The 13,603-nt window shown below is 34.8% G+C and overlaps 2 protein-coding genes and 1 non-coding gene across 3 annotated transcripts; 2 read left to right on the top strand and 1 right to left on the bottom strand.

Annotated features, from left to right (window-relative positions):
- The first annotated feature begins 1,431 nt into the window (after nt 1-1,431).
- On the top strand, nt 1,432-2,561 carry LOC137720514 (heavy metal-associated isoprenylated plant protein 39). Its single transcript, XM_068459593.2, has 3 exons — nt 1,432-1,592; nt 1,804-1,879; nt 2,044-2,561. The coding sequence occupies exons 1-3, from the start codon at nt 1,587-1,589 to the stop codon at nt 2,331-2,333; spliced, it is 372 nt and encodes a 123-aa protein (XP_068315694.1). The 5' UTR covers nt 1,432-1,586; the 3' UTR covers nt 2,334-2,561.
- Nucleotides 2,562-7,809: 5,248 nt separating this feature from the next.
- On the top strand, nt 7,810-9,025 carry LOC137721064 (heavy metal-associated isoprenylated plant protein 39-like). The gene is made up of 3 exons (XM_068460186.2): nt 7,810-7,970; nt 8,211-8,286; nt 8,467-9,025. Exons 1-3 carry the CDS (start codon nt 7,965-7,967, stop codon nt 8,763-8,765), a joined length of 381 nt encoding a protein of 126 aa, XP_068316287.2. The 5' UTR covers nt 7,810-7,964; the 3' UTR covers nt 8,766-9,025.
- A 1,933-nt stretch (nt 9,026-10,958) lies between these two features.
- On the bottom strand, nt 10,959-11,739 carry LOC137721529 (uncharacterized protein PAM68-like). The gene has a single exon (XR_015961029.1). It is a non-coding gene; the product is annotated as an uncharacterized protein PAM68-like (transcript).
- Between the last annotated feature and the right edge of the window lie 1,864 nt (nt 11,740-13,603).

Raw genomic sequence — 13,603 nt, 5'->3', positions numbered from 1 at the left:
CTATGACCGTGATGCATCCCTACCAGAAAGAGAGTTTTTATTTGTCTAATAGCTGACGGGACCACATACAAGGACGGAAGAAAATGCAATGCAGGGGCCTTGTTTATGTGTGTGAGATCCTAAAAAAGTTACAATTTGCCTTGTTGTAAGTAGAGACTTTTGAGCACATGAGCACGTGATCCGAAGGGAAGACTCTTAAAAAAGTAGAATTTGCTTTGTCGTAAAGAGAGACTCTTGTGTATGAGCTTTTTTTTTTTAAAGTGTGTGTAATTGCATAGCCACATGATTCGACGGGTAGACCAAAAAAAAGTTAGAATTTGCCTTGTAGCAAAAAGAGACTCTTGAGTACGGACTCTTTTTATGTGTATGTAACTGCATGGCCACATGAATCGAAGAGTAGACACTTTAAAAGTTAGAATTTTCCTTGTCGCAATGAAAGACTCTTGAGTACGGGCAACAACCCCTCACAATGAGTGTGGAACTTCGTATTACGGGGTCGACTCTCATTGTGACGATTCTGTTTGAACGATGACTCGTGCATCTGGTCCGACCCAAAAAAAAGTACTATTTGTTGGTCTTGACTTTCCAATTAATGCACGTATTGTGTGTTTGTTTAGCATTTTTAACTCTATTTTACTTCTCGTTTTAATTTTTTGATATTTATTTGTAGTTTGATTTTCTTTGTTAGAGGTGCCCTTAAGAAGAGCACATAAATATTAAAAAAATAAAAAAGACGTGTGGGAGGAAAAGTAATTTTAAAGGACTAACTGTATATATTTTACACTTTCAAGGCTTGAAAGGTGGCCGTGGGGGATATGGAGACCTACCATCGACGACGACCCACAAGAAACTAGAGTCGTTCCAAAAATTTGTTCGTTAAACCAACGACTCAGAATTAATGTTGGTTACTTCGCGTAAGGAACCAGCAAACACTTTGATTGCAGATACTTTTCAAAAACCATTGAACTTTTCAAAATGTGTTCGAGGCCATTACGGTGTCGTTTGGCAGCGGGAGATTACTGATAACATAGTTCTTAGGCCTCGTTTGGTTTTAAAATAACTTAAACCGTTTTAGATGAAAATATTTTTAAAACTAATCCCTTGTAAAAATTCAAGTAAATTTTAGAAAAATATTTTAAGTTTTGTAAACCAAAAATTAATTTCACAAAAAGTAAGTTCAGTCATTTCAAAAATACTTCTAAACAAACTCTTAAACTTCTAGTATTTGGTTACACGATGATGTTGTAAAGAATATCAAAATTTAATTAATTTTCGCTTGCAGCCGAAATTAGAACATGATTTTGATGACCGTAGACTGTACTTTTCGCGGCTTGACTCTTGACTAGTTGCCTGTTGACTCAGTTCCTTCTTTGTAAGTTCTTCTTCTCTTTCCAACCTTCAATTATTCAGTATAAATTGCAGTCCCCCAAGGACTCTTCACTTCAGCAAGACACTTTCAACGTCTCTCTTCCTCTTAATTACTAATATAATCTCGTTTTATTTTCTTAATTTCTTGGATTCTGCTGAGATATTTGAAGTGTTTGATTCAACTTCTTGCTCTCAGATCACTCAAGCTCCACAGAAAAATGACGGTAATTAGGGTTTCTCTTTCTGCAGACAACTTTTTAATGTGATTTTTTACATAAAAGATGTGCATGCATGAGTGATGATGCTACTGTTGGGTAAACCCAAAACTTACTTTTGGAAAATCTTGTCTACCCTTCACCTTTTATTTTTATTTTTTATTTTATACTAATTTGTCACTTGGTTCTGATTTTGATCGTTGCTTATTTTTTCTGACAGAAAGTAGTGTTGAAATTGGAATTATACGGCGACAAGTGTAAGAAGAGAGCCATGAAGGCCGTCTCGGGGCTTGAAGGTATAAATTCCATGGCCATATTACTCTCTTTTTCACTCCCATTTCAGCAGTTTCGAATTAGCAGACGTAGGCGTAGTCAAGTTAGTAAGAGCACTCAAGTTCGAATCCGCATCTATTGAGTAACGAACTAATTTAATTTTGTTACTGGAATTTTCTGTTCGCAGGGCTTGATTCAATTTCTCTGGATATGAAGGACAAGAAGTTGACGGCCACAGGGGACATAGATCCAGTGGATTTGGTGGAGAGATTGAGGAAGCTTTGCCGGACTGAGATAGTCTCAGTCGGACCGGCAAAGGAGGAGGAGAAGAAGAAGAAAGAGGAGGAGAAGAAGAAAGATCCAAAGGACCAAATGATTGAGCTTATGAAGGCCTACCCAGGACTTTATCCTCCAATGCCTGCATATTATTTCGTAAGAAGTTCAGAAGAGGATCCCAATGCTTGTGTCATTTGCTAAATGGTTGGCAAAATTTAGTTGATACGGTGTTTTTTCAAGAAGATAAATCATATGTACAGTGGGTGAACTTGGGATAAAACTTTGGTTAAAATAGTGTGGTTGGTCTTGAATTTTCTATGATCTGGAAGTGTTTGTGGTATTTTTGATGTGCTACTCTGTATATCTTTTATATAGTATTTACTCGGATAATCAGTGAATAATAATCAGCTATCTTAGCAATTTCATTAATATTTAATATTTGAGAATAAAATGATTTCGATGCTATCATTTTTTAGTGCACTATTCTCATTTTAATCCCTTGTTATACTTGATTATAAACTTGAAAATTTTCATGTCCTTTTTGATAGATCTCAATGAATACATAAAAGTTGAGTATTATGATCGGTAAACAAAAATTCTAAATTGAGTGATGTTTTACACCGCAACAATTAATTGTGGAAATGATGAGGATGAGAAAGAGAAAGAAATGCAATCCGATGTCCATCTCAGCTATAAATCTCAACTTTAACTCAATTCAATTAAAACAATAATTTCTCAACTAAAATTTTTTAAGTATTGATCGCTTAACTCATCAAAACATGCAGTTATAATCATTATCGTTAACTTCGTCAGATTTTCATAAACAAAAATTAGGGTAAAATACAAAAAACTACCTTAACTATTGGTGTCACGACACTTTCATACATTATTTTTTAAAATTGACAGTGTCATACCTCATCTTACGAATTTGTGTCAATGTTATACCTTACGTTAGTCTGCCGTTAATTTGTCAATTAAATGCTGTGGCTTGATCCAAACCCCACTTTCAATTAAAAAATTAAAATAATATTAAAAAACTAAAAATAAATCATTTAATATTTTTAAATATTAAAATAATAAAGAAAAGTTAAAAAACAAAAATCAAAACCTTTCGTCCCTTTTACCCCCTTCCCCCCCCCCCCCCCCCCCTCTTCTCTCTCTCCCATCTTCATCTTCTTCCCTGCTTACTCTTCAACCAAAAATAAATAAAAAAATTGAAAACCCATCAACCCCCAACCCCCCGAAGAAGAAGAAAACAAAAACCCCAACACAATTCGTCCCCCCTCCCCCCAAAACAAATCCAACCCCCTGCAACCCAAAAAGAAGAAGAAGAAGAAGAAAACCCAGATCCCGTTCGCCAAGCCAATTCCGCGAGGGGTGGGTGCGAGGTTGGGTGGGTGCAAAGGTGGGTGCGGAGGGTGGATGCGAGGGGAAGACGAACTGGGATTTTTTTTTTTTTTTTTTTGGGTTGCAAGTAGGGGCTTTGGTGGGGAGAAGAGGGGGTGGGGGAGAAGAGAGAAGAACGTGGGGGGGGGGGGGGGGGGGAGAAGGGGAAGGGATGAAGTTTTTCTTTCTTTTTTTTTTCCTTCTTCTTTTGTTTTCTGGGTTGCAACAAGTAGATAAGGGAGGGAAGGAGGGAGAAAGGGGGGAAAGGGACGAAAGGTTTGGTTTTGTTTTTTTTTATTTTTTTATTTTTTATTTTTATTTTTTACTTTTCTTTATTATTTTAATATTTAAAAAATGTTAAATGATTTTTTTTTTAGTTTTTAATAATTTTTTAATAAAAAGTGGGCCTGAATCAAGCCGCGTCAGCACTTAACTGAGAAATTCACGTCAAGCTAATGGAAGGTATAACATTGCCACAAATTCGTAAGATAAGGTATGACATTGTCAATTTTAAAAGATGAGGTATAAAAGTGTCGTGACATCAATAGTTGAGGTAATTTTTTGTACTTTACCTCAAAAATTATGATGAAATGATCATTACTGCACTTGGGTTAGACTTGAGTAACCTTTGCTTTAACTTTTAATTGGGCTAAAGGCCTACCAAGAACGATGACCCACGAGAAATTAGAATCGTTCCAAAGAACTGTTCAGCAAAATGCCAACGACTCAAAAATTAACATTGGCTTCTTCCCGGAAGGAGGAAACAAACGCAACGATTGCAAATACTTTTCAAAAACCCAAAAACCATTGAAATTTTCATAAAGCGTTCGAAGCCATTACGGTGTCGTTTGGCAGTGGGTGATGATAACAATGTTTCTTGGACCTTGTTTAAAAATACTTTTAAAATGATTGAAAATGCTTTAAGTGGAAATATTTTTTAAACAAATCTCTTGTAAAAATTTAATTAAATCTTAAACAAAATATTTGAAGTGCTTCCGGTAAGAAGTACATGTCTAGTGTTTCTTCCAAAAAGTGCTTTTAAAACTCAAAATGAATTTCACAAAAAGCGGTTTCACTCATTTCAAAAGTATTTCCAAACGAACTTTTAAACTTTTAATATTTGATTACATGATGATGTAAAGATTATTAAAATTTAATTAATTTTCTCTTGCAGCCAAAATTAGCACATGATTTTGTTGACCGTAGACTGAACTTCTTGCGTCTTGACTCTTGACTAGTTGCGTTGACTCAGTTCCTTCCTTGTAAGTTCTTCTTCCCTTTCCTACCTTAAATTATTCAGTATAAATTACAGTCCCCCAAGGACTCTTCACTTCACCAAGACACTTTCAACGTCTCTCTTCCCCTTAATTACTTCTACCATAATATAATCTCCTTTTATTTTCTTAATTTCTTGAGTACAGGCTCTTTTTATGTGTATGTAACTGCATGGACACGTGATTTGATGGGTAGATTTTAAAAATGTTAGAATCTAACTTGTCACAAAAAGAGATTCTTGAGTACAGGCAACAATCGCTAATAGTCAATGTGGAACTACATATCACAAGGTCAACTCTCATTGTGAGAAGCTACCCTACAAGTCAGTTTTCGTATCCAAGAATTTCTCCATAGTTGGAGTCATATATTGTACCAAACCAAAGTTCCAACCCAAGCCCTTTTCTACAGTGTCTCACTTGACATGGTCTGAAATAACGCGTGGAGATCGTAGAAATAAAGAAAAGGTGGCTGTGGGGGATATGGAGACTTGCCAACGACGACGACCCACAAGAAACTAGAAACGTACCAAAAAACTGTTCATCAAGCCGACGACTCGGAATTAATGTTGGTTTCAACAAACAGTATGATTGCAGATACTTTTGAAAAACCATTGAACTTTTCCGAAAGTGTTCGAAGCCATTACGGTGTTGTTTGGCAACGGGAGATTCCTGATAACACAGTTCTTAGGTTTTGTTTGGAAGTGGTTTTAAAATGATTAAAAATGTTTTGGATGAAAGTGTTTTTGAAACCAAGTTCTTGTAAAAATCCAAGTAGATCCTAGAAAAACACTTTAAGTTTTGGAAACCAAAAATTAATTTCACAGAAAAGCGAGTTCAATCATTTCAAAAACACCTCCAAACGAGCTCTTAAGCTTCTAATATTTGGTTACATGGTGATGTAAATAATATTAAATTTAATTAATTTTCACTTGGTTCTGATTGTGAGAGGACAAAGAGAGACTATTGAGTCTTGCGTGTGGATTTTTTTTTAAGTGTGTAATTGCATGGTCACGTGATCCGACAGATAAATTTCAAAAGAAACTAAAATCTGTCTTGTCACAAAGAGAGACTCTTGAGTATGGGCAACAACGACTCACAATAAAGGTCAAACTACATATCACATAATCGACTCTAATTGTGAAAAGTTGCGCTACGGTTCAATTATTCGTATCCAAGAATTTCTCCATTGTTGAATTCCTCCATGCTTGGAGTCATATATAGTGACAATATTGTACCAACCCAAAGTCCCAACTCAAGTCTCCCTCTACAGTTTCTCACTCGACATAATCTGAAATAACGCTTGGAGATCGTAGAGATAAAGAAAAGGTGTCTGTGGGGATGCGGAAGACCTAACAACAACGATGACCCGCGAGAAATTAGAACCGTTCCAAAAAATTGTTCATGCAAATCTAACGACTCAGAATTAACATTGGCTGCTTCCCGAATTAGGAAACAAACACTATGATTGCACATACTTTTCAAAGACCATTAAACTTTTCAAAAACCATTAAACTCTTCAAAAAGTGTTTGAAGCCATTACGGTGTCGTTTGGCAATGAGAGACTACTAATAACACCGTTTCTTAGGTCTCATTTAGAAATGATTTTAAAATAACTGAAAGCGCTTTAGGTAAAAATGTTTTTGAAACCAACTTCTTGTAAAAATCCAAGTGAATCTGTTTGGACCCAAAATTACACCATCGACAATTAGACCGTCAAATGATAAAATGGTTGAAATGATCTTTAGTTATTATTGAGAAATAATATTATGATTTTAATCATAACATTATCTATTAGTAATATATTAAATTATTTAAACTAATATTTGAACCTATATTAAATTATTTAAACCTAATATTTATCATATACGTATAAATGGTATATGCTTTTTGATGTTGGCCACATGAAATGCATCAGTTGGAGATTATATTGGATGGATTTGATAAATGTGCTATGGATAAAACATCAACGATGGGATTATATGTATGCATGGGATAAAGAGTACCGAAAGAGTTTTGATGATGAGGTAAGAAGCTTAGGTGGGCTAGGCTTCTGATGTGATGTGATAAGCTTAGATATGCTTTTATTTTGTTAGAAAAGTCAGCCATCTGGAAGATATGGATGCTATTAATATAGAGAGTCACAGCCAACATTTAGGCACCTTTAATTCAACACACAAATTACCATGTGCAAACCTCTCAATCATCTTGAGATTTTTATTTTCTTTTTCTGCCAACATATTTTCAGTTTGGATAAATAGCACTGCTTTGGTTATTTTTTCAAGTCTCGGACAAAGATTTTCGAGTCCTTGCTGGTAGAGGTCATCTCATCAGCCTTCTCGGCGAAGTGAGGTGTTATAGGGTACTACATTCGGCACATTGAAAGCTGAATTTGATATTTGAACTTCGCAAAACTAGCAGCCTTGTCTTCAGGCTCTAGAACCTGAATGTCGATACGTGTTACTTCCTGGGCCGCAGTCATGAGATCAAGAAGTCAGCAGCGCGCCCAATGCCACATCAACATATTTTACTCCCCGGTCGAGCTCGGCCGACGAGTTGGCACGCTCCGCACATAACAGAATGACGTAGTTAGCTTATTAATTACTTGGTCTGCGTGCCACGTAGGTTGGTAGTTTTTAGGATCAACAGAATCCTATAAAAACATTTTAAATGCTTTCAATAAGAATCACATATCTAGTGTTTCTTAAAAAAAACACTTAAAATGCTTCTAAAATTAATTTCACAGTAAACAACTTTAATTATTTTAAAATCACTCACAAATGAGCTCTTAAAGCTTATAGTGTTTGATTACATGATGACTATGATGCAAATAATATTAAAATTGAGTTACTTTTCTCTTGCAGCCGAAATTAGCACCTGATTTTGTTGACCGTAGACTGAACTTCTTGCGTCTAGACTATTGACTAGTTGCGTTGACTCAGCTCCTTCCTTCGTAAGTTCCTCATCTCTTTCCTACCTTCAATTATTCAGTATAAATTGCAGTCCCCCAAGGACTCCTCACTTCACCAAGACACTTTCAACGTCTCTCTCCCTCTTATTTACTTCTACCATAATATAATCTCCTTTTATTTTCTTAATCTTTTGGATTCTGCTGAAATATTTAAAGTTTTGGATTCAACTTCTTGCTGTCAGATCTGTCGAGCTCCACAGAAAAATGAAGGTAATTAGGGTTCACTTTCTGCAGACAACTTTTTATGCGATTTTTTTACATAAAAGATATGCTTTCATGACTGATGATGCTACTTTTGGGTAAACCCAAAACTTAATTTTTCGAAAATCTTGGATACCCATACTTTTTTTACACTAATTTGTCACTTGGTTCTGAATTTTGACCTTGCTTATTTTTTTTGTGACTATAATTTTTTGTGAGTCTAAATTCTAATATCTTGTTTCATTACAGAAAGTAGTGTTGAAATTGGAATTATACGACGAGAAGGGTAAGAAGAAAGCCATGAGGGCCGTCTCGGGGCTTGAAGGTATAAATTCCATGGCCATATTACTCTCTTTTTCACTCCCATTTCAATTGTTTCGAATTAGAAGACCTAGGCGTAGCCAAGTTAGTTAAAGCAATTTGCTGGTCTGCACTCAAGTTCGAATCCATGTCTATTTGAGTGACGAACTAATTTAATTTTGTGACCGGAATTTTCTGTTTGCAGGGCTTGATTCAATTTCTATAGATATGAAGGACAAGAAACTGACGGTCACAGGGGACATAGATCCGGTGGATTTGGTGGGAAGATTGAAGAAGCTTTGCCGGACGGAGATAGTCTCGGTCGGACCGGCAAAGGAGGAGAAGAAGAAAGAGGAGCCAAAGAAGGAGGAGACGAAGAAGAAAGATCCAAAGGACGAAATGGCGGAGCTTATCAAGGCCTACCAAGCTCATTATCCACCAATGCCTGCATATTATTCCGTAAAAAGTTCAGAAGAGGATCCCAATGCATGTGTCATTTGCTAAATGGTTGGCAAAATTTAGTTGATGTGTTTATCAAGAAGAGAAATCAAATGTACAGTGCGTAAAATTGGGATAAAACTTTGGTTAAAAAAATGTGGCTGGTCTTCCAAAAAGAGAAAAAAAAGAAAAATGTGGTTGGTCTTGAATTTTATATGATCTAGAAGTCTTTGTGGTATTTTTGATGTGCTATTTTGTATTTTTATTTTCATATAGTATTTACTCGGATAATCAGTGAATAAAAATCAACCATATTAGCAGCTTCATTAATATTTGAGCATAAAGTGATTTCGATGCACTCTTTTTTTAGTGCACTATTTTTGTTTTAATCACTCGTTATATTTGATTGTGAACTTGAAAACTTTCATGTCATTTTTAATATATCTCAATGAACGTATCAAAATAAAAATCGAGTATTATGATCGAGAAACAAAAATTTTAAATTGAATGATTTTTTGACACAAATGATTTGACAACGAGTGAGTAAGATAATTAATTGTAGAAAGGATTGGGAAGAGAAGTGCAACCCGATGTCTATCTCAATTATATATTAAACTTAATAGTTTACAATTAATATATAATTTCCATGACTCACTTGAAATATATATTGACCTTGCTCTGAATTAATTCAAATAAAACGACAAGGAAGGAGTGGCTTTTAGCCTTTAACTAACAAGGCCGATCTGCTACTCAAGTTGGGATCTATAGCTACAATTAAGAGAAAATTGTAGCTATAGAAGTGTAGCTATAGATCTCAGCTTTAACTCAATTCAATTATAGCAATGGTCTTTCAACTAAAATTCTTGAGCATTGGTCGCTTAATTCATCAAAACGTTCAGCTATGGTCATTTTCATAAACTCCATCATATTTTTGTCAAGAAAGTTATGGTGGAAGGACCATTATTGCACTTGAGTTAGAGTTGAGGGATCTTTGCTTTAATTGGATGAAAGTTGAGGGACCATTGCTACAATTTTTTCATTTGGTTTACAGTATTTGACTCTTGATTCAGCCTCACGTGTGTGGCTCGTGATTCAGTTTGGCTGAAATTTTGGAATTAACGAAAATGACCATAGTTGCACGTTTTGATGAGTTAATGTACCAATAGCCACATATTTTTAAATGAGATAACATTACTCTTATTGATTAATTATATAAAATGCGATGAAGAATTCCATATGTGCAAACAAATACAATAAAAAAAAATGTCTCAATCAGTAGAGAAATTAGGATTCTACGATGGATTGGTATAATAAGTAGACGTATCACATTCGGCTTCCTGTTGATTAATTAAACTGCTAATACCATATTCGTTGATTAATCTAATGATCTCTACCACATCAACATAGAACATAAAACGTCGTCGTCGGTTGGTAAAATGCTTCCATCATGTGATAGTCGGCACTAATTAAGCATTATTTGTGCGGTATGTATTGTTACCAAGTTTTCTAATACAGCTTGGTTACTGTTTTCTGAGTTTGTCTTGTCTAATTAAGTTGTGTATTTTGTTTTACTTCTTCTAGCTAGCAGATTGAACCACGGAATAAGAAAATAGAAAACATAATACTTAATTAGAGCATATAATATGATTGCTGATTAGTTAGACAATTTAGAAGCATTTTATAACTTTATAATATATGCTCAAGAGATGACAATTATCCATATGTACTGTTAGACCTCATATCTTAAACACCTACTTGTATTACAAGTTGCAGTGTCATCAACTCATATTTTAATAGCATAGTAGCGTAAGTTAATACATCTACGAACTTATTGCTAGATAGATCATTTACTTAAATCATATTTAGATTTAAAAAATAAATATAACCATCAACCACCACATTACTAAATTTTTAAATAAAGAACCAAAATATGATTTAAAAAGATAGTATTCCTGGTATTTTTCAACTTAATTAGGTTTTAAACTTATCCAAGGGTGATGCTAGAGACTATCTACTTGAATCTATTTTGTAGACCACATGATGCGGCAGTGGTTGAATTAATCGTTTAAATCATTAAAGAATGTATTCAACAATCAACCGCTCCTTCATGTGATCTACAAAATATAATCTAAAAACATGATTTACTAACATTTTCCTTAATCCAATGGTTTAATATTTTTCATGATTAATGTGCAAGTATCGACATGTATTATTAATTCATTTATATTATCGTACACATAAGTTTATTTAATAATAATGTACATAAATTTATGATATATTAATCATATCATTTATTTATTTTATAACATGTGAATCAATAGCACCATGCGATTGATGCACTTAAAATTTTACACAACCGGATTAAGGGGAGAACAAAAACTAACTAATGGTGCTTGAAGTTACCGTGAAACTATCAATTTACACAGGCCAAAATTAACCCATCATTTATTACTATTATTACTCTCATCTTCCTCCCTCCACATCTCAACCCAATTGCTTTGAGCTTCTTCCAATCCAAGAACTGAACCCTTTTTCTCTGCATCCCAACTTGTAGACAATGCCCCGTACGCAATCCCAAGAGCCGAAGCCCCAAAAGTCAACAAGGTCGTCAAGAATGGTAGCCAAAGTGGTACATCCCACAAGTGCTTCTCCTTAACCGCATCAAAAACTTTCAAAAACGCAAAGCCAGTGGCTAAAGGCAGGCCCACAGCGGCGATAATTCTCACTAGCATCCTCTCGAAAACGACCTGTGGAACTTCCTCGTCGCTGTCGTTGTTATCAGTTTTGCCTGAGTTTTTGCTTGTAGGCGTTTCCCTTGTCGTGGCTGGTGGCGCACTGCCAAAGCCTTTTGCATTTGCATGTGTTTTGTACGTACTTCTTTTAAGGTGGCCTAGGTTCTGCAAGGTTGTGGGGTGGAAGGTTAGGGTTTTGGACTTCCATGGCAAAGAGCTTGGAAGATAGAGAGATGGTTGGGAGGAAAAAATCAGAGTTTTCATGGCTTATGCAAGGTTACTTCATTATAACGCCAAGTCAAGTTGTATGGTCTTATTGCTAAAAACCTTATCCCAAATGGATGGTGGTGACATGGTCTCTAGAGATATTTTGTACCTTTATCTCATTGTGATTCATCTTTCCTATCACCAAATTAACCTAGCTAGGGTAATTTGTTCTGCACTGAACAAGCAAAACTCTCTAAATCCAATAATAAAGTGAGAAAGGAACCAACTTGGTAAATTAGAACTTGACCTACTTATTGTGCTCTTGCAAATTAACGACGCACACTAAGTATCGTTTTATAACTATTTCGTTTTTAGGGTTCAGTTTTATTTTTTATACTTGAGATATATGACAAAAATGTAAAGGGAAATGATGGATGAAGAAAAATGATGTGAGGGAGGGGAAGAATGTGAAAAATTCTCAAAAATGAAACCACTTAAAATGATTTTTGTTTTCTTTTAGCCAACATGGTCTCTGACATTGGCATAACTTCACATTTTTATCCCTGAAATTGAAAATCAATAGAGGTGGTCCCTGAGTTTGTTCGCTGTAAATTATTTTGGTCATTTGTGAAAAATTTGTCAACACCATCGTTAAATTGTCACGTGAGAGACCATGTACGAGCATATTTTAAGTATATTTTTCTCAAACCAATTGTTTTTAGCCAAAATGGTTCTTGAGATTGACATAACTCCTCACTTTGTCATTGACAATGAAAAATAGATAGAAGTGATTCTTGAGTTTGTCCATCGTAAATAATTTTGGTCATTTTGTGAAAAATCTATCAATATCCTCATTAAATTGTCACGTGAGCGATCGCGTGACCACCTTTTTAAGGATATTTTTGTCTAACCACCCTCTCCACTTAATGAGAATATTAAAAAAAAATTCACAAAATGAATTAAATAGTTTTATTAACAAAATTTGTCACTATCCTCGTTAAGTGGAGGGGTTGGTTTCTCAAACACACCCTTAAAAAAGTCGACTGTTGTCGCTCAAGTGACAATTTAACAAGGATATTGACAAAATTTTCATGGAATGACCAAAATGATTTACGATAGACAAACTCAGGGACCACTTTTATCAATTTTTCATTGTCAAGGACCAAAGTAAGAAATTATGACAATCTCAGAGACCATTTTTAGCTAAAAAGGGGTTGGTTTGACAAAAATACCCTTAAAAAGGTCATCACGTTGGACAAACTCAAAGATCACTTCTATCGTTTTCAATTTTAAGCCAAAGTATAAGTTATACTAATCTCAATGATTAATTATTTTGGCTACAAAACCTTTATTAGTTTATAGTTTCATTTTGTATATCATTTTATATACATTTCTTCTGCATTTTCCCCCCGCCATTCCTCCACCGTTCTTCATCATCTTTTCCAGACGTTTCTAGTTGGTCTTGTAAGTATCCTCATGTATGTCCAAATTATTATTCTATATGTATCATACCTGTTTGTCCCGTTGTACTTTTCTTTCAACATTACAAAAAGAAACTGATCAACCTACTTAAATTACGATGTCAATCCATAATACGTCTGATTACAATGCTTGATTAGATAAATCCAAATTAAGCATTGTCAAAACTCGAAGGGAAGATGGAGCTAAGGATGGATGAACCTTTGAAGATGCGACAATCTTAATACGCTGTAGCGCACGTAGATAGCCTCTAAATGGTGAACATCAAAGGAAAAAAATATTCAGGTTGACCTACTCAAATATTAGGTTTAGCACACCAAGTATCAAATTAGTAGGTAATTACATATTTTAGTGGTTAATTATTCTCTGATTGGGGATCCCTAAAAAATGTACAGCATGTCTATGGAGCTCAATATTCGAAAGTTTTATGGAAGTACGCACGCTGAGTGATTTGTTCCTAATAGTTAGTGTACGTGTTTTGATATA

Source organism: Pyrus communis, chromosome 1, assembly GCF_041283825.1.
Source record: "Pyrus communis isolate YQ-2024b chromosome 1, ASM4128382v1, whole genome shotgun sequence".
NCBI classification, from domain to species: domain Eukaryota; kingdom Viridiplantae; phylum Streptophyta; class Magnoliopsida; order Rosales; family Rosaceae; genus Pyrus; species Pyrus communis.
The sequence above is the reverse complement of the archived record's forward strand: the minus strand, read 5'-3'. Positions and strand labels throughout refer to the sequence as shown.

Bases quoted from the DNA above. Each gene is read 5' to 3' on its own strand.
- LOC137720514 (XM_068459593.2), top strand. The intron at 1,880-2,043 runs GTATAAATTCCA...TTCTGTTCGCAG, and splicing joins GGCCGTCTCGGGGCTTGAAG to GGCTTGATTCAATTTCTCTG.
- LOC137721064 (XM_068460186.2), top strand. The intron at 8,287-8,466 runs GTATAAATTCCA...TTCTGTTTGCAG, and splicing joins GGCCGTCTCGGGGCTTGAAG to GGCTTGATTCAATTTCTATA.